General features: G+C 45.2%; 1 protein-coding gene across 1 annotated transcript; it reads right to left on the minus strand.

The window, feature by feature from the left end:
* Window positions 1–482: 482 nt before the first annotated feature.
* On the minus strand, window positions 483–27,914 carry PFKM (phosphofructokinase, muscle). Its single transcript, XM_030816670.1, has 23 exons — window positions 27,744–27,914; window positions 24,321–24,413; window positions 16,387–16,460; window positions 15,429–15,506; window positions 13,465–13,654; window positions 13,042–13,207; window positions 12,244–12,288; window positions 11,690–11,798; window positions 11,481–11,576; window positions 11,136–11,228; window positions 8,666–8,791; window positions 7,160–7,224; window positions 6,597–6,660; window positions 5,645–5,794; window positions 5,135–5,205; window positions 4,688–4,775; window positions 4,449–4,601; window positions 3,574–3,738; window positions 2,733–2,794; window positions 2,392–2,503; window positions 1,454–1,553; window positions 1,267–1,372; window positions 483–1,021 (listed from the first exon to the last, which is right to left on the minus strand). Exons 2-23 carry the CDS (start codon window positions 24,403–24,405, stop codon window positions 877–879), a joined length of 2,343 nt encoding a protein of 780 aa, XP_030672530.1. The 5' UTR covers window positions 24,406–24,413; window positions 27,744–27,914; the 3' UTR covers window positions 483–876.

Here is a 27,914-nt window from a genome sequence, read left to right on the forward strand (position 1 = left end):
TAAGGAAGCAGAGGAATGAGGATGAGGTTTGAAGTCAGAACCGAGTTTGAGTTCTAGTTGAATAATATTGAAGGAGACATTATGTAATCAATCACCTTGAGCTCCAGTGTCCTCCTTTCTGAAGTCAAGCTGTCACCATTGCCCTCCAAAAGCTACTTTGAAGATTCAATGATGAAATGCTTACCACAGTGCTTGATATTTATTGTTAATTTCTCTTCCCAGTAAAGAACTGTGCAGAGTATTTGGCTGCCTTAATCCCTGACTCCAGCAACAAACCTTCTCAGTCACTATTTAGAACTGTTTTTAGAATTTGGCAGTGATAATTTTTCGGACAGCCAGCAAGTAGTGTACTAGAGATAATCCCTTCCTCCACCCCCTGTGATACCCTTAACGTCTTTACTGCTTCATCAGGCAAGTGTCTGATACATGGGGCTGACAGTATTACATTCCACTTGGGAAGATGATAACAGGAGAAGCAAAAGCACAGTGACCAGTTGGCATTTATTAGTGTAGTTACAATTTGTCACTGTAGTAAAACTAGTAGAGGAACCAAGACTCTTTGTTATCACAAAGAAATAAATAAAGCTTATTTTTAGGAAAATTCTGAGTAAGTGATATCTAGCAGTAGCACTAGAGGTGCCCAGCTTTGTGTGACAGATAAAGCTGGGGCAGAAGTCATGTTAAATTCTACCTAAAAGGAGCTCCCACCCACTGCCCCTTCCTCCAGCTCCTGGCCAGAACTGATCATGGCTGCAGGGTACAGAATAAAAGGAAACCTAATGAAAAAAAAAAACAGCTAAAACACTGAGAAGATGTGGACTTATGAGGGTGAGCTGACCATGATCAGGTAATCTATTCCCCTCACTCCAGAGAGGTTTAGACAGCAGCTTCCCCGGACCGCTTCCGGGTGATGTGCTCCAAGTGGGCATGGTCTGAAGTGTCCAAGTCAATCTCGTACTTGGCTAGGATTTTGAGGATGGGCCTCAGTTTCAGCCACCACTGTTCCTTGGGGATTCGATGCCTACAGAGGAATGAGGTAGATGATGATATAATCTTTTAGCACCCCAATCAACTTCTACCAAAGGTTTATAGGAAGAAGTTAGACAGAAGAGGTTAGATTTAGGACATGTGCATCACATCTGAAATGGGTAAGAATACAGGTGTTACTCCTTAAAAAAAAAAGGATTAAAGACAGTGAACAGGTTGAGGACAGTAGAGCTTGAAACTACCAGGGAGAGAACCACTCCAGAAAGCAGATGTACTCACTCAAAATCTGTCTGGTCCTTCAGCTCAGTCACTGGTTGGAAGACCAGAGCCCTCTTACGCATCCCCAGAACACAGCCCGAATCTGGACTATTGGCAAAGATCCGCCCTGCAATAACGGATGGGCAGTCAGCTTCTATACTGGGGAACCAGCCTCTATAGAGGGCACTCGCTGTCTCACCCCACCTACCATTACGGTAACTCTCTTTGATTTTCCCAGACATCCAGTTCATAGCCTTGGCGCCCATCTTAGTGGCAAAATTCCTATCAAATGGGGTTGGGCTCCCACCCTGGAGAAAGAAACATAAAAATTACAGAGGGAAGGACTCTAATGAAGTGGCAGAGATATCTAGACAGAGAAAAACGAAAGATGGGCCCCAGGTTTACAGCCCAAAACAGGAATCCAGAAGTCAAACTATGAAAGGGTGCCCTGAGGCAGTGCCAGGATCCAAGGCAGGCTGGCCCAGCACATTGGGCCATGTATCAGATATAAGAATAACTAATTAAAGATGATTGGCCCCACATTCCCCTCTTTTAGCTCCACAGCTGCCAGATCCTGTTTTAGTCTTATTGGCCAACAGGTCGGTTGCCTGCCCCTCTTCAGCTCAGCAGCTTTTGTTGGTCACTGTCAATGATGACATAAAAGTGTTTTTTTGTGGCCCAATCTGGCTGCCCTTGGTAGTACCTCCGAATAATATAAAACATCATACAGATTTCCTTTGAATTAAGAGGAGGCAGGTGGGAAAGTGGGAATGTTTGGAGACATTTTTGTTACAACTGGGAGTGAGAGGGAGGTGCTACTGGCATCTAGTGGGTAGAGACCAGGGATGCTGTGTCCTACAGTGCATAGAACAGCTACCCATGACAAATTATCAGCCAGCCCCAAAAGGCAAAGCTGCTAAGGTTGAAAAACCCTCCCGTAAATGAAAAGGATAGACCATATAATCTCTAAAGTCATTTCCAGGATAAAGATGTTTTGGTTCTATGACTGTAAGAGACTGCAGGCCCGTGCTCTGTGAGGGCACTGACAGCCTCCTCCAGAAGATTGGAAAAGGCCAGTGGAAGCCTCAGTGGCTGTTGGCAGGTATGGCTGTCTGATGAAGGGCATGACTAGGGTGTCTTCCCTACCTGCTGCATGTGACCAAGCACATTCTTCCTGCTGTCGAAGATGCCCTTCCCCTCCTCAGAGTACAGGTTGAAAATGAAGTCAGTGGTATAGTTCTCATTGCACTTTTCATTCCTGCCAGGTGGAGACCAAAAGCCTGTGACTCTGGTTGGCTTCCCATCCCCTCTTTCTGCCTTTGTTCTTTCCTTTCAATTTTTATCTCCTCCCAGGATTCAAGGGATAGGCTGGCCCCCTCCCTTTATAGCTACAGATTCCTCAGGGTGTCCCAACCATGGCCATTCTATGGGTTTGAGCCAAAGCTTATTTTTCTTCTTCACTTAGGAGCAAACCATGGATGAGGTACCTTAACACCAAGCCCCTTTTCACAGTTGTTTTCATCTTTTGCACCAGATGTTCAACATTTGCCTGAAAATGAAAGAGTAAATCCTAAGCCTAATTGGGAGTGGATAAGGTTGGGTATAAATCTCTCTTCTTCCATACCACACCTCTCCAGGAAGGAAGAGAGACATGAAAGAGAGTTGTTTACAATCCTGGGCCTGAACTGTGCCTAATTCCTTTAAGAAGCTCAGTGTGGACTGAAATTTAAACAATGACTCCAAATGAGACAGAACTGGAAGAGGCAGCACTACAGACAGCTGCAGTAACTGTCAGTGTTCAGCCCCTCACCCTCTCCAACCTCCCTTTCCAAGCCTTCCTGGTTCCCCTTGCCTCAGAGGGCTGAGGTGTGGTCACAGTGTCAGTCTTGACACTCTATATCTCTGTTTTGAGAGAATCTCTCTCTCAAAAGCAGAATGACAGCAAGGGAAATCTGAAGGGGAGACATGATGTAGTAAAAAGAACACTGACTTTCTCAATCAGTTAAACCATCTGCTCACTTAGAGGTTTAGAAAAGTTTTTTAACCTCTCTAAACCTTTCTATGTTATATGGAGATAGTATCTTCTTTGCATGTCTATTGTGAAGATAAAATGCAAAAATGCCCATAAAGGGCTTAGCACCAGGCCACCTGACTCAAAATAAGCATTTCAACGCCAGAGAATGCCTGCATCGTGCTCTTTCTGGTCTTCACAGAATTCCACAGACCAATCAGCTCTGTCCTCAACTTGAGCTCTCATAGTTCAGATCACTGTGGAAACAGTCTAGAGACAGGGGAGAGCTACTTAGCAGGCTCTGGGTGGCCAGCTACCTGCAGGTCTCGAATGGTGAAGGGCTCCTCAAAAATGTAGGCAGCATCGGCCCCAGCTGCCAGTCCAGCCATGGTGGCCAGGTAGCCACAGTAGCCACCCATGGTCTCAATGATAAACACCCGACGCTTGGTGCCAGCTGCTGACTGCTTGATGCGGTCACAGGTCTGCAAGGACAATGGGTTATAGTTAGAAAGACATGATCAGGGGCCTGATTCTTGTCACTCTTTAATCTTTGCCATTAATTAAACCCTGGAACTATATTCTCCATAGGCTGGCAGGGCCCCTAGAGCTCATCAAGTTCTTGTATTTAAGGTAACAGGCATATTTGCCAACACACTGCAGAACATCTCTCCTGGGAAGGAAGCTGTACCTACCCTTTCTACTGCTCAGAAAATTAGACTGCATGATCTCAGAAAGAAAAAACAAAACAAAACATTTGGTATTCAGGGTATTGGTGCATTTCTAGGTGAGGAAACTGAACACTTTGTCACCCAAGCTGGAGTAAAGTGGCACGATCTCTGCTCACTGCAACCTCTGCCTCCCAGGTTCAAGCAATTTTCCTGCCTCAGCCTCCCAAGTAGCTGGGATTACAGGCACCTACCACCACACCCAGCTAATTTTTGTATTTTTAGTAGAGATGGGGTTTCACCATGTTGGCCAGGTTGCTCTTGAACTCCTGACCCCAAGTGATCTGCCTGCCTCGGCCTCCCGAAGTGCTGGGATTACAAGTGTGAGTCACCACGCCCAGCCGAAGAATCACTTTCAAACATTCCCATTTGCTTGGTATAAAGAGTAGCTCACTTTTCGGGACCACACTCAGTTTAAGGATTATAATCCTGGCCAAAAGGGATGGGAAGTGCTGGTAGGCTCTCACCGTGCAGATAGTATTGAGTGCTGTGTCAGCCCCAACGCTGAAGTCTGAGCCAGGGACATTGTTGGAGACTGTAGCAGGAATGACCACAAACGGGATGCAGAGCTCATCAAACTGCTTCCTGCCCTCCATCAGTTCCAGGCCCCCTGTGTAAGCCTAAGAAGAAGAGAGCACAAGGGCAGGATTGGGGAGAGGGAGAGGAGGTGGGAGGGAGAGAGGAAGAAATGGCGGCAGGCACTCACCTCAAAGCCCCCAATGATGACAAGGCCCTGAATGTTAAACTTAGTTATATTGGCACTGATCTGTTCAAAGCTCTTCTTGGGTAGAGTCCTAGTTGACCAGTGATGGGGGGAGGGGTGAAGGGGAATTGGAATTTGGGGAAGAGACAGGAAAATTGAGGGAGAGAAAAGCTAGAGTTAGAGGCACTTTAGTTTTAATTTCTTGACCTGTGCCCCCCTCCCTAGCCCACCCTCTCAGTCCCATCCAAGGATACATACTGGAGCTCTAAATTGCCAGAGCTGCTAAAGATGTTGAGATGGGCATGTCTGCCCTCATGGCAGCAACTGTGAGGTTGGGGGTGGAGGACCCAGACAACAGGGTGGTTGAAGCAGACCATGGCATAATGCACCCACATCCAAGGGCAACTTTAAGAGGTGACTGGGAGGAGGTGCCTCTGCAGTGCTACTTACCTTTTAGTCCCAAGTTTAGAGCCACCTTGGCCAGTCCAGCCCCCAACATAGCTCCAACCAGCTTCCTCTATCTGTGGGGAAAAGCCACAGAGCTCTGCACAAGACTAAAGCACTAGGAGGGCTGTGTGGGACTGGTGCCACTGCTTGAGTTCTAACCCTACCCCTGGACTCCCCTTGGGTGGAAGAGGTACACCAGGTATTAGCTTTTCCCCACGCACTGAACTTCTTCTACCCTTACTGCTCATTCACAAATATTAGCATCTACCTATGCCAGGCACTGCACTGAGCTTCGGGATAGAGAATTAAATAAGACATGTTGTTTGCAATGGTTCATTCCAGTAATTCCTGCCTGTTCCTACTGCCCTAACATTAAATATCTACTTCTGCCTGGACCCTGAGAGAGGAGAGAGAGGTAGTGAGAAACAGAGGAAGCCAAGAGAATGGACAGGTCATTCTTGCTACACTTATCTTCCCCATGACTGCTCCCGGGTCCCAGAATAGTCCCCATACCTGCCCCTTGGCCAGGCCCTCGAAACCATCATGGACAACGAGCACTCGGTTGCCCTGGATAAGGCCAATCCTCACAGTGGAGCGAACAGCAGCATTCATGCCTGCAGCTGGAGCCCCCACGTTCATCACAGCCACTGTGTGCGAACCACTCTATAGAGGAGCAAGCAGGGAAAAAGGAGGACAGAAACCCAGCCGGGGAACAGGGAGGAGGTCAGTAAAGGAGGCAGAGCTCTGAGCCCTTGTCATCCAGGGATCAGGACATCTGCCTAAGACAACACACACCCCTCTCCCAAGGAATGCCAGCACAGCTTGCTACCACATACTATGGAAGCAAAATTCTTGATCACAGATCAATAAATAAAGCTGCTGTCCCCCATCTCAGATATCATTATTATACAATGAATGAGAGACCTTCCAGAGCAGCACTTCCCAAGTGTGATCCTTGGATCACCTGCATCAGAATCCACTGGGGGAGCCTGTTAAACCTGCATATTCCTGGCCTCTACCCAGATATGAATCTCCTCTGAGAGAGAGGCCCAGGAGTTTGCATGTTTAATAAGCAACCCAAATAATTCTGATATATACTTAATATTGAGAACCACTACTCCAATGGAAGAAGTGGCTTAGATACACTTAGATGTGATTATTCCCAGATTTTCCCAGAGAAAAAGTACATAAGCCCTCTTTCCGATTCTTTGCATGCTATCTTGCAAGTCCTGAAGTGGGCATGGGTCTTGTGTTAGAGACATCCAGGGTACACTAAAAAGGGGGCTGGTATCCGGAGTGGTTAAGAGGAAATCATTATAATAGGGCCAGGGACCCAGCACTGAAGATCAGAGTGGGGCAGAGAAGTTGGCAAGGCTTATGTTGTATGGACTGTGGTAGCACTTTATGAAGAGAGACTGGAGGAGGGAGGAGGAAAAGGGGAGAGGGCAAGTCAACTTGCCAGTACCTTAGATACCGGGGGTCTGACATGAGCTAGAAGCTTGTACACCTCCCAGTTGTTCATGAAGCTCCTGTAGGAAGTACAAATAGAGAGAGGTGTCTTCAGGCCATTCCCCACAGCCAGCAGCCATGGGGATCCTGGTCTGAAGTTTTGCTCCCAGAGGGAAGTTCCATAGGGCAAACCTCTGAGGACAGAACTGGGGCAGAGCAGGGACAGGGCAGGGGCTGCCAAGCGGCCACTAGTTCATCAAACACTCCCTCAGTACTCTTCTCCCTCAAGAAGCTCAGCACAAGAGACTCCCTTGCCTAGAGGAACTTATCATCTAGCTGGGGCTCACATATAGAAATAACAGATTATAAAAGGCTGATGCCAGGGACTGCAGCATCCCTGGGATGAACTGAGCCTCCCAGTTACCTCACAACTAATTTTCTTGGGCAAGAACTTGCTGCAGAGAGAATCAGAAAAGGAAGCAGCAGAAGCTCATGTTTTGGGCCTGGAGCCATGGAGATCTTTGGCTTCGTTCAGACCTCTGATTTCTGTAGCTAGTGAGCTTCCCGTCATTTCCTCACCGGCCTCTCAGCTTCAGAGCTTCATCAAATTTCTTCTCATCCATGGCCTTGGTCACATCTTTGGTCTGAGTGGGGAGCACAGCGACAGTTTCAACTCCAGGGTCAGGATTCCGCACAGCTGGATCTCCACCCCACAGTCGAACTCTGCCCATCTCTGGGATTGTGACTAGATTCTGCCCATTCTACACCCCACCTTTCCTATGCCCCCAAACTTTCACAGAAGTATATTTGTTTTTCCTGAGTTGTCTTAAGTAATGAGCAGCAAAAGAAAAGAACTGATTCTATGCTCTATTTTATTTTATTTATTTTTTTTGAGATGGAGTCTCGCTCTGTTGCCCAGGCTGGAGTGCAGTGGCGCGATCTTGGCTCACTGCAATCCCCCGCCTCCTGGGTTCAAGTGATTCTCCTGCCTCAGCCTCCCAAGTAGCTGGGATTATAGGCGTGTGCCACCACACATGGCTAAATTTTTTGGTATTTTTCACCATGTTAGCCAGGATGGTCTCGATCTCCTGACCTTGTGATCTGCCTGCTTCAGCCTCCCAAAGTGCTGGGATTACAGGCATGAGCCACCGTGCCTGGCACTATGCTCTGTTTATTAGAAGTACGGGCAGGTGGAAGAATGCTCACAGATAAATAGTATCTTCCATTCCACACCCAGGTCCCCAGCCTTAAAGCAGCCTCTAAAGTCATGAGTTAATGAAGAACCTACAGGTAACCCAGTTAGGAAGGAATGATCCCTGCTGTGTGCTTCTCAACTACAGATTTCAGCTCTGTGGGGCAGTGCCTTCGCTTTGGAGCTTTTACAGATACATTTCCAAGCAAGGCTGCAGGTCACTGGGACTGCTGAATCTCAGAGAGAAGGAGGCCGGGAGATGGGGAGCATTTACACCAGCCCTCAGAACCAGGCCAGACACCCTAGCTCTCGCTCCCAGCCGCCATGTTCACTCTGTGGTATCAAAGGAGTGATTCCTTCATAATAAAGGCCACCATTTCCTGAGCACTCCACATTTGCTAGGTACTGCATCACATGCTAATATAGCTTATCTCCAATCCTTACAATAACCCTCAACGTGAGCATTAGTAACCTCGTGTTGGTTCAGAGAAACATGTTCAAGATAGAAATCACAGAGACAAAACCTACCCAGCTAGAATTTAATAATATTCTCCTGTTCTTAATGAAGTTAGGAGGAATATTGCATTATTCTTCCAATAAAGACACGATAAAAAGGTTTGAGGTTGTATATTATGAGATACTGGGTTTCATTACTAAGGAGGATGTAGAATCTCCCACCTTCCTTAGTAACGTTTTACAGATGGGAACACTAAAGCTTAGTTAAGAGCTCCTATGCAAAGCCCACTGTGTTCTCTCCCCACATGTCTCTTACTATACCATCTCGCCTTTCCACCTGCTCCTACACCAGTGGCCTTAGACGTAGTCTCATGCCCCTTGAGCTCCAAGGCAGGAGCTTGAGACTGTTAAGAAACGGGTTTAAGATCAGTACTTACCACCTGGACACATTCCATGAGGGGCAGGCGCACAGCCTGGTTACCAGAGAGGCTCACTACACAGGCTGGGGTATCTGGGGTCCCCTCCAAAAGTGCCATCACTGCTTCCACACCCATCCTGCTGCCCTGCAGGAGCCCAGAGAACAAATACAGTCTGGCTCAGGCTGCCCCATCTTGGCTCAGCCTAGAGAGTCAGGATACTCGAGGCCTTTTCCAAATCACAGGACTGAGTCTCACAATTAAGAACTGCAGCAAAGAACTTACTGGGCTTTACCTCCCCAAACAGATTTCATCTAAAGCTTGATGACTCTGTATTCTTGCCATCGGAACCCCAAAGATTCTACTTAGTTCTAGAGAAACATGTCCACTATAGTAATCAACAGGATTACTGGGGCTTAATAATAGTCCCTTCTTATTGACAAAACAAGGTAGGAGATTGCTTTGCTCTTCCAATGAAAATAGGATAAGAGGGTTTAAACTGAGTGTCTAAGGTTGAGATTACATGCCTGTAATTCCAGCATTTTGGGGGGCCAAGGCAGGCGGATCACCTGAGGTCAGGAGTTCAAGACCAGCCTGGCTAACATGGTGGAACCCCGTCTCTACTAAAAATACAAAAAGTTAGCCAGGCACAGTGGCATGTGCCTGTAATCCCAGCTACTCAGGAGGCTGAGGTAGGAGAATACCTTGAACCCGGGAGATGGAGACTGCAGTGAGCCGAGATTGCACCACTGCACTCTAGCCTGGGTGATACAGCAAGACTCCATCTCTAAAAAAAAAAAAAAAAAAAAAAAGGCTGGGCCCGGTAGCTTACGCCAGTAATCCCAATGTTTTGGGAGGCTGAGGCAGGCAGATCACAAGGTCAGGAGTTCAAGACCTGCCTGGCCAACATGGTGAAACCCCCATCTCTACTAAAAATTAAAAAAATTAGCTGGGCATGGTGGCAGGCACCTGCAATCCCAGCTACTCGGGAGGCTGAGGCCGGAGAATCCCTTGAACCCAGGAGGCAGAGGTTGCAGTGAGCTGAGACCATGCCACTGCACTCCAGCCTGGGCAACAGAGAGACTGCATCAAAAAAAAAAAAAAAAAAAAAAAGAAATAAAGAAAGAAAGAAGAAATACCACTATATACCTATTAGAATGGTTAAAATTAAAAAAAAAAAAAAGTGACAACCCCCAAATGCTAGTAAGGATGCAAACAAAACAGGTGGTTCATAAATTGCTGATGGAGATTAAAATGGTACAGCTATTCTGGAAACAGTTGGGCAGTACCTTTGAAAAAAAATTTTTTTAAGAAACAAAAAAGTACCATACAACCCAATTGAACTCTTGGGCAATTACTCTGCAGAAATGAAAATTTAAGTTCACACAAAAAGCTGTACACAAATGTTCATAGTCGCTTTATCCCTAATAGCCAAAAATTGAAAACAACTCAAAGGTTTGAATGATTAAACAAACTAATACGTCCACTCCATGGAGTACTGCTCTGCAAAAAACAGTAAACTATAGAAACAAACAACACCTTTGATAAATATCTAGAGAATTATGCTGAGTGGAAAAAAAAGCCAATCCTAAAGGGTTGCATATTATGCAATTCCATTTATATAATATACATGAGATTAAAAATTACAGACAAAGAGACAGATTAGTGGTTGCCAGAGGTTAAGAATGAGAAGGGAGGGCCGGGCACAGTGGCTCATGCCTGTAATCCCAGCACTTTAGGAGGCCGAGGCGGGCAGATCACAAGGTCAGGAGATCGAGACCATCCTGGCTAACATGGTGAAACCCCGTCTCTACTAAAAATACAAAAAATTAGCCAAGCATCGTCTGGGCGCCTGTAGTCCCAGCTACTTGGGAGGCTGAGGAAGGAGAATGGCGTGAACCCGGGAGGCAGAGCTTGTAGTGAGCTGAGATCGTGCCATTGCACTCCAGCCTGGGCGACAGAGCAAGACTCCACCTCAAAAAATAATAATAATGAGGAGGGATGGGTGGGGGTAAAGTACACGTGGCTATAAAAGGACAACATGAGATATCCTGTGGCAATAGAAATGTTCTGTAGCTTGACTATATCAATGTCAATATCCTGGTGATGATATTGTACTATAGTTATGCAAGATGTTACCATTGAAGGAAACTGGGCAAAGGGTATGCGGGACTATCTCTGTATTATTCTGTACAACTGAATGTGAATCTACAATTATCTCAAAATTCTTATTAAAAATATATGAAATAAAACAAAACAAAAAGATATTGTTCCTCACCATTAGGAATGCATAGTCTCTCATCATTTTTGTAATAGAAGTGAACCCTCAAGTGTATGGGAATGGGTCAGTGGCCACTGCAGCCCAAAGGCTGGTGGAGAGGCAATACGACCAGTGATGTAAGTCCCTGTCTGGTGAAGTGCAGCCCTGAGGGGGCAGGACTACAAGGATGAGGGTTTCATGGCATGAGGGCCACAGAGCCCAGTGACTTACCAGAATTCTGTCAAAGGCTGATGGCGTCCCACCCCTCTGCACATGCCCCAAGACAGTAACCCGGGTGTCATATCCCAGACGCTTAACCACCAGCTGAAGGGACCAAGAGAGGGACAGAGAGAGGGTTACACAGAGTCAAAGGAAGAAAACAAGCAGAGATTTGGGTAAACCATGGACAGCTCAGCCTCTTGTCTTGTAATGGTTCTTTGTGGGAGGCAACCAGGGGCAGGGACCCAGGGAGAGATGTGCAGAAGGACCAAGGGGAGAAGCAGTGTCAGGAGACTCAGAAGCCAGAAGGGAATGGGCTATGGAGTCTAAGGCCTCTCTGGCTTCATTCATACGAACATTCTTGATGTCTTCTGAGGTGATTGGTTTTCCATTCTTGTCAATTGCACCTTCAGCCACAATGATGATGTTGAGACGAGAACCACGGGTCCTTGTCTGGTTGAGAACAAAGGGTAAAATGATCCATGGAATGAAGCTGATGGGTGGGAAACAGATCATCAGTGGAACATGGTGAGGGATTTCTTAAGGGCAAAATAAAGTGCCAGTACCTCGCTGAGTCGGCGACAAAGGTGTTCCTCCCAGTCGTCATCTGGTGGACATTCAGGAATAAAAACCCAGTCGGCCCCACAGGACAGAGAGGTGACAAGGGCCAGGTATCTGAGATGAGAGCCAGAAGCATCCTGCTAGAAGTTGTAGTCTACAAATAGCCTCATCCATACCCAACAAGTTCTCCTAGTCCTCATAGTTGATAAAAGGTCTGGAGAGCCTCCATTTTATTCTTGGGGCAAGGGTAAGAGCATCAGGGCCCCTCAATGAGATTCTGTTTCTAACAGACACCTTCCATTTATGTTCACCTGCCACAGTGGCTTCCAGCCTCAGAGCACTACCCACTCTTTACGCCAAGTGTGTGCCTGCGCGTGTACACACATGCGTGTATGGGGATGTAATGGAGGGGGATGGAGTCCGGAAAGGGAACCACACCACAAGGAGCATGTGCACCTCCAGATCTGCTGCTACTGAGAGACCTCACTGGACTCTCTGGGGAAAAGGAAAGGGCTATTGCTAGGTCCACGGAATAAATGGGTCAGAATGAGGATCTTACCCACAGTGGCGGCCCATTACTTCTAACACAAATGTCCTCTGGTGGCTGCAAGAGATAGACAAAGGACACAGTCCAAGTGACCCTATGGCCAAGATCAAGCCACCACCCACATCTAGACCAATTACCCTCTCTGGGAGATAGAGACATGTATGCTGCCAGGCCTTCTAGCAGGCTTCCTGAGACCAGGAAGACCTAGGGGAAATACTTTAGCCACAAGGTATCCTTCCTAGGCCTGAGAAAACACAGCAGTAAAAGGTGTCTAAACAGAGGCTCTGTTCCAGGGAGGAACCGGGTCAGGGAAGGGAAGGAGAGGAAAGGATAAGAAGTGAAGGGAGAATTGGACTAACTGGAATCCTCTAGGATTACCCTGGGGTAAACTGTTACCCTTCTATCCTCCCATCCTACATTGCCTCCCCCCAGGTCCCCTTATCTCTGAGCCGTTGTGGTCATAGCAGCACCTATACTTTCTATGATATTTGGAAAGCGTAGCTCATGTCTGAGCTCCCTAGATTTGCCCAGTCTGAAGAATAACCATTTACCCCAACGATATGAAAGACCTCAGAGCTGCATATTTGGACAGTGGGCCAGACAGTGGCAAAAGACAAATCATATATTATTAAGGGAACAGTGCAATTTCAGTGCTCTAGATAATTTTTAGTTAAAAATAGTGTTCTAGCCCCAGAAAACTGGTCATTATAGTCACCACAGCTCAAACACTTTAGTCTTCAGCAGCTTCTAGCCCTTTAGCCTGTCCTAGCTGCCATCTTCTTACACTGCCTACATCCCAAATCCCCTTACCTCTGGGCAGTGGTAGTGATGGCATCTACAATTTCCATGATCCGGTGCAGGGCAGAGTCGGTGCCAATGGTCATATCGGTGCCACAGAAGTCATTGTCAATTGACCCAACCAGGCCCACAATGTTCAGATAGCTGGACTTCGTAGCCTCCTCATCTGTGATCTTACCTGACAATGAGAAGCAAACCAGGAGCCACTGGGTGAGGTACCTGGCATACCTAAAGAGGGGATATCTAGAGAGAGAGAAACTCTAGCCAAAAGCAACTGTAGACAATACAAGAAAAAGGAGGGCAAAGGCTGCCTATTTGTGTCTGGGTAACATTTTTCTCCAACGGGAGGTAAAAGCGGGGCGGGGGCAATATGTGTGTGTACACGTGTGCACGTACCAACACAAATAAGCAACACTGATGTGAAAAATCTCCTACCTGCTTTCTGGAGGTCAATCAACAAGTCACTCCACTCAGAACGGAAGGTATCAGCCCCAGTGAGGCTGCCATCACCCCCAATGACACAGAGATTGGTGATCCCACGCTTCACCAGGTTGTAGGCAGCTCGGAGTCGTCCTTCTCGTTCCCGAAAGTCCTTGCACCGGGCACTTCCAATCACCGTGCCTCCCTTTGGAAGAGGTAGAAGTCAGCTCCCCAGAGACAGGGCTCAACATGCTGAGATATCCCCTATTCCAATGCTGTGATGGCCTAACATAACCGTGTGACTCTCTAGAAAGTTCCTTGACATCCTTAAGAGTGATCCGTCCCTTCCAAAGGAAAGGGAAATGATGCTGGCTGAGGCATCATAGGGTCATTCCCATATTTTGCTACACATCTTAGAAGATGTGGCCGGGTGCGGTGGCTCACACTTGTAATCCCAGCACTTTGGGAGGCCGAGGCGGGCGGATCACGAGGTCAGGAGATCGAGACCATGGTGAAACCCTGTCTCTACTAAAAATACAAAAAATTAGCCGGGCGTGGTGGCGGGCGCCTGTAGTCCCAGCTACTTGGAGAGGCTGAGGCAGGAGAATGGCGTGAACCTGGGAGGCAGAGCTTGCGGTGAGCCAAGATTGCGCCACTGCACTCCAGCCTGGGCGACAGAGCAAGACTCCGTCTCAAAAAAAAAAAAAAAAAAAAAGAAGACTGCTAAGAACCCCTTTCATTGAAGGCTTTGTCATCCACGACCATCCTAAAGAGAACAAGTGAATACATACATGTCTGTTGGCTTCTCAAATAATCTCCAACTTTCACATCTTAGAAGCAGTGACTTCAGTCTTTAGAAATTCTCCCTAATGGCCTGACATTATTGGACTGTGTCCAAATTATTATTAGGAGTTCATCCCAATGTGTTTTGTAGTATTTTTCCTCTCTCTACACTGAGATTTCCAACTGTACCCAGGTACTGCCAATCCTTTCCCCTTAGCTCCTTGCAATCCATGGTGCCAGCGGCAGAAGCCGCAATATCCAGGTATTCACAGGAAAAATAGCTCTGGGTAAAGAAAGCCTTATAGATACCCCAAGAGAGGTATCTATAAGTCCCTGGGAAATTAAGGCTTTCTATCCCTGAGAGAAAGTATACTTACCTGAGAGAGGTAAGTATACTTAGGTTTTCATATCATATGTACTCCTGGGCAGCCATGACTTTGGGATACTTGTGGAGAATTCCTGGCTCATTCTCAGACCACTTTATGGCATGCACCATTACCTAGCACCTAGGTAGAGCCTTCACTAGACACTGCATATTAAATTTTTGCCCATGGATTTTTAGGGAACTGAGCTGAAAAAGGGGGGATACAAATGTAATTTACAAATGTTCAGTAAACCAGCAAATGATTGTATTTCTCTCACTCACTGTGGGCTAGCCCACAGTGGATACACAGGAGAAGCCTAAAACAACATGGAGCAAGTAGCATAAAGGACTGTGGAAATCCTCAGGATACTCTTAGGATTTTTTTAAGACTCCAAAAGGCTGTCTCAGTTCCTTTGTCCTTTAAGTGGTCTGGTTTCAGGTCACCTCATCTCCATCACATGAGGACTGGCAGATTTCAGCTCCACTTCTGGCTCTGGCTCCAGTCCTCTGGTAAGGTTATTTTCAGGGCCAGACCTTCCCCGTGACCCTAGAGTAAGACCTGCTTATGTTTCAGTCCCCATAGTCTTGTTTATGACCTTTCCATAAAGAGCAAAGCATCCTGTGATCACTCCTCCACCCTCTCCCTGCCCCAGGAAACCAGGGTGGTATTTTCAAATGTTAAGAGTAAAGGGCAAATAGGGTCCCTCTCTTTTCACTGAATTCCTTCCCAAGAAACCACATGACAGGGAATTTGGGAGACCATGAGCCCAAACCAGAGTGGGATGAAACAAGGACAGAACAAATATGGGACAGGGAGTTCTCTGGAACATACCAGCTGAAGCATCATCGAAACGCTCTCCCAGGTGGCCTCCTTGATGTGATCTCCACCATCCACCAGGCCTTGATAACCCTGTGGGACACATTATACCTGTTCAGCCCCTGCTAGGCTTCTCCCTAAATTGCCAGGATTAAGACAGGATCCCTGGGAAGAGATTCTCTGAGAGTCAAGCCACCTCCTCCCATTAGTGAGTCCTGGATGCTCGTGAGACTATCATATTTAACACAGTCCAAAGAAGGAGGCGTCAACTTTTGCAATACTCTCTTCTAGTTTCTCCCATTTTTGAAATACTGGGATGTGGATATCCTTCCTAATAGTTAATCTTAATTCTTATTTTTGGCTCATCCTATCTCCTCCAACCTGCTTCCCAGGGGACCAATGATAACAGATGGTCTTGATAACCATGGAGAAAAGGAGAAGGGGAAGTTGGTGGGAGGGAAGGAAAGAAATGCAACTTGCTCTAAAAGATTATAAAATCTGATACAAGAAAGCAGGTGGACCTTATAAAAAGAAGAGTGGGTGAAGCATGAGAGGGTACTGGGAGAAGGGTGCAAAAGAAGATTTGAGAACCTCAGAAAGTTATGCAAACTACAGAAATGCAGCAAGACTCTTCCTTCCTGGGGCTCTTCCCCTGGATATACTAAATTTGCTGTAAATACTACCCATTTCCATTTCTTTCTCTGTTTTGAGGGAGATAAAAGGAGGACTAAGAGTTAATTTTTCCTTTAAATTGAACAGGCAACATGAAGACCCAGTCTGTAGATGCCCAGGTCCCACCATCACTATTGAGTCAAGTAGGAAAGAGTGAGTCATGAAGCTAGGGAGTCAAGGAAAATCAAACACAGCAATGTAACTAACTGGGAGGTAAGGACACAGAACGTGGGAAGGGGATAGAAGGCAGATTTAGAAGAGGACAGAGAAAGAATGATGAAGAACAAAGTACAGAACCAACCTCATGGACAAAGAAGACACGGGCACCGGTGAAGATACCAACTCGAACCACAGCCCTGACAGCAGCATTCATACCTGAAAGGAGGGACAAAAGAAGTCACAGAGAGGTTGCTCCTAAGAAAAGGTGCCCTGGAATCCACAGATATTATATTTGGCTAAAGATAATGAATCAGTACTTTATTTAGTCTTTTCTCTGAATCTAGAATAATCCTCTCATCAAAGTATTCTGGCCTCCCCACTCCCAATTACTGCAGTCAATGTTATTGGAGCTTCAGATAATCTGCATTCATTGCTCCTCAAGACCCCCCAAAATCCTGCCTTTCCCAAGACCTTTCCTTGATAGGACCATCTGGGAAATTATAACAACAAGAATAAAGTATTTTCTTGAATGTGTATTGTGGGCTAGACACTGCCAAGAGCTTGTCAAATATCATCTTATTTAAAGCTGTTAACAATCCTGGAATTGTCTCCATTTTAAAGATTTGGAAACTGAAACTCAAAAAGGTCAAGGGGCACAAAGCTAGTACTTTTAGAAAGTTCAGATTAGAATTCAAGTTCTCAGATGCCTTAGTTAACATTATTAGCCTCTGTGGCTTGTCCTACTAATCTCAATGGCTGTACTAGGTTTTTCCTTGCTTTCTGCACTGAATCGAGACATCAGCTTTTAGTAGGCATTTCAGGACAAAGACATGACTCTATTTGGTTCAGTAACCCGGCAAGTCACAGTCTATTCACAAGTTCACAAGTATATCTGTTACTAGACAGCTGATTCTCTCATTCTACACACACACACACACACACACACACACACACACACACACACACAAATACACCCCTTTTTTGTGTCACTTGAGTTGGTCTATGTTCCAGTGTGTGCCACACAGTTGTGATTTACTAGTTCCCACACTGCCAGAAGAGGCTGTGACCAAGTGTGCAGGAAGAATTGATGGGGACTCTATTCTCTCACTGCGTTCTCCTGGCATTTCCTCAATTAGTCAACAAATATTTGCTAGTCTCTTCCTGTGGCCTTGTATATAAGATGTTTATGGGGAACTCAAGAAGTATATGTAAATCATTCTCTCTCTGCTTCTACTGGAAGAAAAACTTAGGACTAGGGCTGGACATGGTAGCTCATGCCTGTAATCTCAGTATTTTGGGAGGTCAAGCTGGGAAGACTGCTTGAGCCTAGGAGTTCAAGACCAGCCTGGGCAACATAGCAAGACTCCATCTGTAAAAAAAAAAAAAAAAAAAAAAAAGAAATAAAACAAAAGAAAAACTTAGGACTAAAATAGAGAGGCAATCCTTTTCCCTTTTTCACAGATGATATTATCCCTCTCCTAGTAGCTGCTCAGTGAAAAGAACTCTCTTCCAGGAGCACTGTGAAAAAGCCAACCCGTCCCAACATAAAACACACAGCAGGTGTCCCATATGTGTGTTTCATATTAGGAACAATGCGCTGATCCTGTGCTAAGCATGGCCTTATTGGTGAGAGATGGGAGACATTCCTTTCCTACCATGTAATGTGACGAGGAGCACATGGTGATGCACAAGGAATCTTAGAGCCATGATGGGTCAACTTCTTGTGAACCATTTTAGCCGGCCTCTCTTAGACATTCTAGCACATATTTTTGTTTCAGTCTAAAAGCTGTTCATGTTGTCCTTAACCCTGCCTGGAGAAATGTAATATACCAGCAAGCACTAAGAGAGCTCGTAATCGGAAAAATCTGCAGCACCAAACTAAAAACCATCACAAACTTTTGAATAATCCAAGGCTATCAGGAATAGAATGGAATAAAAAAGACCAAAATGTTTCTTTTTTTTGCAGGTTGGTATTACATGGCTGTTAGCTCCAAATTGAATTGAAGGTCCGTTTGTTCACCGAACAAATATTAACTGAACACCTATCATGTTTCAGGCACTGTGCTAGGCACTGGGGGTACAGCAATGACCAACACAGAGTCTGGGAATACCAAGATAAAGGACTTGGTAATGGTCTTCAAGACACGTGGAGAATTACAATATGGTCTATTGGTCCCTATAAAAGACATGAGCCAATTACAATGGTGCATCTCTACAGTCCCAGCTACTTGGGAGGCTGAGACAGGTGGATCATTTGAGCCCAGGAGTTAAGTGTAGTCTGGGCAACACAGTGAGACCCCAACTCTCAAAAACAAGAGAGAGAGAGAGAAATACAGAGAGAGAGATAGAGATACAAAGTACAGTGGAAACAGGGTCACAGAGTATCTAAGCCTGCCAGAAGGAAGTCAGAGAAGGTTATACAGAAAAGACAGCATTTGTCATGGGACCTAAAGGACAATTTCCTTTAAAATTTTTGTCAGGTGGATAATTTGAGGGAGAGTGTTCTTGGCAGAGGGAATAGAACAAATAAAGGTGAGGGTCAAAAAATAACCTTAGGTAATTTGGTATTATAAAGAATTAAATAGAAACTAGGAAGTGGTGAGAGATGAAGCTCTACAGGTGGGCAGGCACCTATGTGCCATGAGAAGTTTGACTTGTCTTCTACAGGCCAGGGTTTAATTGGGGATCCATGGGTGATGGGTTTCAGGGAATCCAGGAACCCCACAAAACTGTATGAAAAGTTCTGCGGTCATGGACATTTCTTTCGGGAGAAGGTCCACAGCTTTCATTTGATTCTTAAAGGGGTCTGTGGCCCCTCCAAAAAGAAAAGTTGCAGACAATGAAGAATCCCTGAAGAATTTAGAGAGCAGAGGCACATGATGCGATCTGTATCTCAGAAAGATAACTCTGGCGGCAGTGTGAAAGTCAGCTTAAAAGGGATTTCTAGCGGTAGGCGGCTACCTGGCATCCTAGATAAGAAATGTGGAAGGCCTGAACTGGAAGAGTAGCATTTGGGACAAAACAAAATACTGGACAGAAGACATCTAGGAAACAGAAGCAACAGGACTTATATCCAGTTGGCAATGTGATTACATTTCAAGGGTCAGAGAAGGAGAAAATGTCCCGTGATTTTAGACAAAGGGTAAAAGTGTGGTCCATTAACTCAGCAGAGGCAGGTTTTGGTTTGGGCAGGTGGGGGTGGGGGTGATACATTCATATTTGGATATCTTGAGTTTGAAGTTCTTGTGGAGCATCCATGTGAACATTGAAGAGACTATCTCAAGAGAATATGCAGAATTATAAGGGAAAGGGGCAAGGAATGCAACCCTGAGGAAAACCAACGTTGAAGGAATAGGAAGGGGAAGGGAGGTTCCATGATGAAAACTAATAAGGGGCAGCAAGAAATACAAAAGAACCAGGACTTAGCAATGTCTTAGAAGCCAAAAGGGACAGTTTCAAGAAGTGGGAACAGTGCCAAATGCTTCTGCTAACTGGTCTAAGGTAAGGCCTGAAAGGTTGGGCTTGTCAACAAGAAGTCATTGGTGAGCATTGATGTCAAAGCTCACTTATGACATCACTAAGGCAAAGCCCCATGAAGTCTAGAAGCCAAAGTTCCCACCCTTAAGTTGAAGGCATCAAAACCAAAAAATCTGTGAAGAGAGGGGCTTCTCAGTAGCTTGAAGAATAGCCTATGTGTGTGAAAGGAACAAGGTCAAAAGTCAACACAAAGCCATGAATGCTTTAGGAAAGATGAATAAAGTCCGCTCAATAAGATCAGAATAGATATGAAACTAAAGTTTGTTTTCCAGCCTGTCACAAGGCCTATGGGATTCTCTTCTGGATACCTGGAGTTCTGGAGTATGAATTTGTAATTTTAGGAAATAAGGGGAAAAATTGTTCTGAAATGTATAGGTTGGAACATTGTTTCCTGCTCCCAAGCTGAGTAAATGATCCTGCAAAAACTCTAACTTAATGCAATCCTGTTGGTATACCCAGGGTTAAGAGAGACAAATGACTCAAAAGGTTTTCAGTACAAAAGCAAACAACAGATGGTGGGCAGGGACTATCCAAATCTGTTGGGCATATGAAAAAAATCTCACAATAAGGAAATTCTCTTCTCCCTCTGCCTTCTTCTTACCTCAACCCCACCAACTTCCATAAGCCATTCATCCTGTCTCCAACTTGAATATCTGAGTGTTTTCCTAGAAACCAAATTTTAGGATGCTCTTCATGTACCTGGTAGCTATGCCTCAAACCCCTAGTTCCCTGAAAATCACAAACTTTGGGGTATAAAAATAGTTTATACTAAGGAGCCCCAGTAATTCTTTGAGCTCTCCTAGCCAACCTGACTAGTCTAGTCTGGCCCCAAGCCAGTCCTGGCCACAGTCTCCTTGGCTGTTCCATGTTGCCCTAAATAACCCTCTATGGCAGTTGTCTGACTTATTAGAAGCAAGACGAAGGATAAGATTACAGCCACCATCCAGTAGGTATTCTGGGTATAGTCAGGAGGGGCTCTGGAGAACATCATAAGCACGTAGTTTGGAGTCTCCAATTACGGTATATTGGGAAGAGGTTTTAGAAAGAAGAACTGTGGGTGATGGGTCTCTATGAGACTAGACAGAAAAAAAATCTAATAAATGACTTGAGCATGACTTTTTTTAAAGCTGATACTAAATAATTTATTTCTGCCTTAACTTTTGTAAGATTTTTAAAAATATATGAGGAGTAAACATTTGTTAGAGATGAATTGTACTTTCTAATGGATATCATAAGTAAAAATTATAAACCTTAGAATAGCAAGCCAGAGAGGTAAAAGGATCTCTGTTCGTGCGAACCTTTAAAAATAGAAAAGGCCAGGTGTGATGGCACATGGCCTGTGGTCTCAGCTGCTTGAGAGGCTGAGGCAAGAGGATTGCTTGAGCCAGGAGTTCAAGTCCAGCCTGGGCAACATAAAAAGATCCCTTCCCATCTCTTTTTTTTTTTTTTTTTTGAGACAGAGTTTCACTCTTGTTGCCCAGGCTGGAGTGCAATGGTGTGATCTCAACTCACCGCAACCTCCGCCTCCTGGGTTCAAGCGATTCTCCTGCCTCAGCCTCCCAAGTGGCTGGGATTACAGGCATGCGCCACCACGCCCGGCTAATTCTGTATTTTTAGTAGACATGGGGTTTCTCCATGTTGGTCAGGCTGGTCTCGAACTCCCTACCTCAGGTGATTGGCCCGCCTCGGCCTCCCAAAGTCCTGGGATTATAGGCGTGAGCCACTGCACCCGGCCGATCCTGTCCCATCTCTTAAAAAAAAACCAAAAAGGATAAACATACATTTGTAATGGCTGGCTATCTGGAGACAGAGGGCAAGAGCAGATGACTGACTGAGGTCCTTTCCAGGGGTAGAATATGCCGATGTCATAAGGCTAAAGGTAGCAAAGTTTTGGCAGCTGAAGCCATTCCTAGGCTGGAAAGGGAATTAGGATTTGGTATGGCATCAGCCCAGCATCCCAGAGTTCTTTGTTTTTGAGCTCAGGATGTCTGATTCCTGGCCATTTTTCTACCTCAAGAGATGATTAGCTTTGCTGAATTCGGGGAATGACAAAGCTGTGACTTCTATGGATTTTACACAGCTCAATCTCACTTTCCCATGTGGCCCACAAACCCTCAGGGAAAAAAAACAAAACAAAACATTTCTATGTTTTCTCCCTGGGAGAACTAGAGTGCATCAAACTCAGCTGTGGGCAGGCGACTTCTGAATTTGAGCTTCTCCTTCAGCTAGGACCTCTCAGCTCTATTTTGAGTTTTCTGTTTTGCCTCCTTGCCTCCATAGAATTTCAGTTTCTTTTTTTTTTTTTTTTTTTTTTTGAGACAGAGTCTCGCTCTGTCCCCCAGGCTGGAGTGCAGTGGCACGATCTCGGCTCACTGCAAGCTCCGCCTCCCGGGTTCACGCCATTCTCCTGCCTCAGCCTCCTGAGTAGCTGGGACTACAGGTGCCCGCCACCACGCCCGGCTAATTTTTTGTATTTTTAGTAGAGACGGGGTTTCACCGTGTTAGCCAGGATGGTCTCGATCTCCTGAACTCGTGATCCACCCGCCTCGGCCTCCCAAAGTGCTGGGATTACAGGCTTGAGCCACCGCGCCCGGCCAGAATTTCAGTTTCTATCACTCTCAATCCCTAGTGACATGTGGCTGAGATGTTATGGGGATTTGCAAGTGGGATATTTCCCTGGATATGCTGTACCTATCAGCTGCGTCCTTCAGAAATTAGCTTATCTATAGCCCCTGCCTCCATAAAAGAGGGTCTTTCTCTTACAGCAGTGAGTTATGGTCTTCACTAGAATAAGAGGGTCTCACTGCTCAGGATCAGAAGGTGGAAGGGCTCTGCTACTCTTAGACCCAAGTTAAATCCTAGGCTGACCTTTCTTTCTCTTTCCCTCTCTAAAAAGCTCTTCTTCATTTTATAACTCTGTGTATCTCACTTGGATTGTTTAGCAGGCTTTCTTCTCTCTTGCCCTAATCTGACAATCTGGGTCCACAGATCATTCTACTAAGGTTTCAGGATCCATGCTCAAGTACATGTTAAAGAATTCTGTATTGGCATGGTACTCTGACAGCAGAGAAGAGAGATGCAATAAAAGCCAGGTCTGTGGTTTCTGCAAACTCAACTAGGGCTCTGCATTCCTAATCTGGTCACTATTCCTAAACTCAGACCTCCGTACCCTCCTTCCTCAGTTTCTTCATTCTAGCACTTTCTGATTCATAACCTATATCACAATTATAATAAATATTAGTTTAAAAAGTCTAGCTTTACTAATATACTAATAAGTATCATAAGAACAAAGATTGTGTCAGACTTTTTCACTGATGTATCCCTGGTGAACATCATCATCATCATCCTGATTGACACAGTAGACACTCACTAATTCATTTTTAATTAATGATCACATGTATTGAGTATTTACGATGTGCCTGCTACTGTTCTAAGCACCTTACTTAAATAAAGAGTTCAGGGTCTTGAAATCTACCTTCTCCATGAAGTTTTCACCGATTAATTCAATCAGAGGCTATCATTTCATTATATAAGTAGATTCCACTTGGTTAATGCACACTTGCTTATTTTTATTTATGTGCCTTATGTAAGAATTCTAGTTTCCTCATTAAACTACAAATTCCTAAAGGAATTCAACTTCTTCACAACATACAAGACAGGGCTCTATACAAAGTGGGTCCTTAGCACAAAGTCTAAAAAAGCCTAGGGACAGTGGTGCAGAGGAGGGGAGCCTAGCTGAAATCGCGTTCCTTCTCTCTTTTTTCCATAATTGTCTCCATGTCCTGTATCCTTTTCAAAGAAATTCTACCTCTTTTCAATGTATCAGAATATATCAGAAGATCAAAGGAGAAAAAGCTTTTTTAAAAAAAATCACATACCCTCTCACTCCCACTCCGTGTTTCCTATATACCTAATTTTCATGACTCCCAGGTTTCTTAAATTCAACCTAGAAAAGGGTTTTTGCTGGCTCTGTTTTCTGCCCCTCCACCTCATAGTGGATCTGTATTGATTAACTGCTGCTGTTCCTATTTGTTCAAGGGGTAATGAAATGGAAGAGGAGGAAAGGCCAGAGAAAACCGAGTGCCTGACTGACCTTGGTCAGTGCAGGAACTTTCCAGACATCAGAGTTAATACCTGAAGACCGAGTTGGGACCCACCATATACTAATTCTGGGTCTCCTCCCATCCCCACCATTACTAAAGTACATGAAGTTAATCCACTTACTGCCTTCTCAATAACTTTATCTCTTTAGTTTCTTTCCAATGCTGCTTGAGAAAACACCACTCTTTTAGGTTCCCAAAGACCAAAAGAGCCCCTAGTCTTCAAAGAAACTTGGAAAGAAGTTTTATGAAGATGTGGGTAAATAAAAGCATGGCAAATAAAATTCAAATGCACTCGAGGACTTAAGCCTCACAGAAATGTTTAGGAAAGCCCAAAATTCTGGTGAACCTACAGAAGAATAATTCTATTGTATAGGCTAAGGGAGTCAGTAAATTCCAAAAGGCCCACCAACCATGTTTTTTGTCCCCTCCTCCTTACCTTGGGCATCTCCACCAGAGGTTAAGACGGCGATGGCTTTGCCAATCCCCAGGGTTTTGGCTGCATGGTGCTCTTCATGGGTCATGATCCACTCTAGAATTTAAGACAATAGTCAGTTAAGACACAGCAGGAATCAAGATGCCACTAGCTCAAGAAACGGCAATGAGACTGGCTAGAGCCACCTCAGTCAGGCTCTCCCACTATACCAAGTCTGGGTTTTCCAGCCTGAGAGCTTTGGACTTCTTCCAGAGGAAAGCCACACCCTTGTAGACTGACAAGCTGAAATGTCATGTAATCAAGCCCAAGACTACTAAGGTCCTAACTAATTCCTCTCTGATCCCTGCCACCCCAATTGGAACCTATTTGGGGAATAAACTAAGGTCACGGAAAAGAGAAGTTGACTGAATAGAAATGAGAAAGGGAGGAGAAAAGCTGAGTTAGCCTCAAGGATCCCTTCCTTTTCAATGAAGGGATAGGTTATTGCAGAGGGCTGGAATCAGATGAGGTTTAGGGCACTGATGACAATCAGCAAAGTAGAAGTAGAAGAGCAAGGGTAGTTTGGATTATAATTAAGATTAGGGTTGGGTGTTATGGAATTGTGCTATTGGAATGAGGTTAGGTGATATGGAGTTGAAACTGGAGTCTAAGGTTATAAAGGCACATCGGAGTTAGGCAAATTAATGGTGTCAGTCTCAAGAGTGGTCAGGGACTTTCTATGGCTCTTCTCTCTCAGGCTGTCAGCCTCCTGAGCATCTCTTGATCCTTGGTCTTTGGGTCTTGCCCCTCACATTACTATATGCTATGAAATGAGAAGATTAACACAAAGTCACTGCCATATATACACAGATGTGCACATATGACATGGGAACACCTTCATATTTTGTTCTTTAGGGACCTCCTCTCTCAAAGGAACACAGAAGAGGACATACTTTTGTATTCATAAATACAAATTATCACTCTCCCAGTTTTCTAGGCTAAAACCTGTTATTTTAAATTTATCTCCTCCCTTCCTCTTGGATTCAAAACAGTAACTAAATCCTATTATTCTCCCTTCTTATTATCTTTCTTTATCCATCCCCCTCCTTTCTATCCTCATTGCCATTTTCCACCTGAATTGCTTACTACAATAGCTGGTCTCACTGTGCTTGTGTTCCTTTCTTCACTCTATTAGACACACAAAATAAACCTTCATAGGAAGGTCATAGGTCCCTAGGCTTCAGTGGAGATGTGTATTCATTCACAGGAACCCACGTTTTAAGGGCAGCTTGTGCTTGCTTCTACCCTGCATTTGGAGAACTCAGGGTAGCTGCCTATAGAGACATAGGTCACATAAACACACAAATCCACACAAATCATAAAATAATGCAATGAGACATATATGAAGACATACATTCACAAACACGCATTGTGTTGAGACAGAGATTAACGAACGTACTACATATAATCAGTACTGACAGATAAGGTCCCAACTTGCTGGGTTGGCATTCGAAGCTTCTACAGTCTAGCCCTTGCATATAGCTTCAACTTTTGGTCCTATAGATTCTCTGCTCCATTGTCACCTGAACATTACTTTGCTCTTCCCACTTTTATGCCTGGGCACACTGCATCCCTTGTCCAGGTGGCTACCCTGGCCCTTTCCACAGATTCATACCCCATTCCATCATTTAAGGCCAGTGAGAGTTGTACTCTTATTAAACCTTCACTGATTACCACAGGTCAAGGAAACCTTCTTTTGGACTTCCTCTAATCACATGTTGTCTAAACTGGATCATTGCCTCCCAGGTTCAAGCAATTATCCTGCCTCAGCCTCCCGAGTAGCTGGGATTACAGACATGCACCACCACACCCGGCTAATTTTTGTATTTTTAATTGAGACAGGTTTTCACCATGTTGGCCAAGCTGGTCTTGAACTCCTGACTTCAGGTGATCCGCCCACCTCGCCTCCCAAAGTGCTGGGATAACGCTCAGCCTGCTTTATGTGGCATTTTAATTGTTTCTTACGCACTGAAAAGAGGGTGGGACTAGATCAGGGGTCAGCGTACAACAGCCTGTAGGCCAAATCCAGCCCTTCTCATGTTTTTGTATGGCAGTAAGCTGTGGAAGGTTTTTATATTTTTTAATGGTTGCAAAAAGTACTTCATAACGTGAAAAATGTTAAGTTCAAATTTCAGTGTGTGCACTACCTTCATTCATTCACGTATTATCATGGATGTTTTTGTGCTACAACAGCAGAATGGATATTGTGACAGAGACTCATGAGCCTGCAGTCTAAAATATTTACTCTCTGGCCTGTTACAGACGAAGTTTGTCAACCACTGGACTGGGTGGCTGCTAAAGTCATTTTCCCTAACTAGACTGAGAACACCTCCAGGGCAGGGATCATGATCATTTTTAAAAACTCCCCCACAGCCCACTAACGACTCGCGAAGTCTATGCACATTACAGGACCCCAACAAATACTTGTTGAAAACATTAATGAACTGATGAACTACATGAAATACAAATATATGAAAAACGTAAAATGGGCTTGGATACAGATATACCTCCATATTCTACTTTAAAACACACTCCTAACTTGGACTTGAGAAATCATATAGCGACAAACAGTGAAAGGAACATAGAGACAGGCGTGATTAGAGACACTCTTATTTAACTGCAATGTTCATGTCCAAATTTCTGTTTTCGAAAAAGAAAGATTAAGTGACTAGGGCAAATAGGAAGGCAAAAAGGTGGAAAGGAAAAAACAAGACATCTGGGTATGCTGATCCCTTTCCTCCCGTTTTTTTTTCTCATTCACTCTTGGAGCTCACGACGGGGGCAGAATCCCACACAGAGCTCTTCCACCCCTGGAAGCGTCAGTGAGGGAGAAAATTCGCCATAACAAGAGGAGTTTAAGAGTGCTGACCTGTAAAAACCAGCTCATATTCTTCTGAAATCTCTAAGACAGTTATAGAGGCACAGGACACAGAAATTTATGCAGACTCACGTATAAGCATCCCTTACAGACCCACAATGACACGCACGTAGAGAGAAACAGATATTAAAACGTATCTTTACAATCACGTGCGTGTAAGCACGCGGCAGGGAGAAACAGAGAAGCAGCATCATAGTCGCACTGATTTGAATTGGGTGAGTGCCAGGGTAGGGTCAGGCAGCCAAGGGCAACCCGTCCGAGCCCCACCCACCCATCCCTGATTCCCGGGGAATGCAGCTGAGCCTGCAAGTCGAGGGGACTGGCCAAGGGGCTAGGATTCTTCACGACTGCCCTGCCCATCCCCCTCTTGGCTCCAGCTTAGGATGCCGTATCTCCTTTTCTTTTCCTTTCTGCTCCTTTCAGTTCTCCCTACCTCCTGCTCCCGGCCTATACCTTCCCACCTCACTCCCAGCTCTCCCCCTTGCTCTTCACTCAACGGCCCCTCTTGCCTTTTAGTCTTAGCTCTCCTCCGCCGCTGCTTTCTTGCAGATTGTCCTTGGGAAAGGGGGGAGGGGTGCTGGACGAACACGGGGAGGAGCCAGGTGGAGGCAACGAGGGAGGGGGAAGGAGGAGAGCCTTCCCAACCTCCACTAACAGATGCTGACAAGAAGGCTCCGCCT

Source organism: Nomascus leucogenys, chromosome 8, assembly GCF_006542625.1.
Source record: "Nomascus leucogenys isolate Asia chromosome 8, Asia_NLE_v1, whole genome shotgun sequence".
Classification (NCBI taxonomy): domain Eukaryota; kingdom Metazoa; phylum Chordata; class Mammalia; order Primates; family Hylobatidae; genus Nomascus; species Nomascus leucogenys.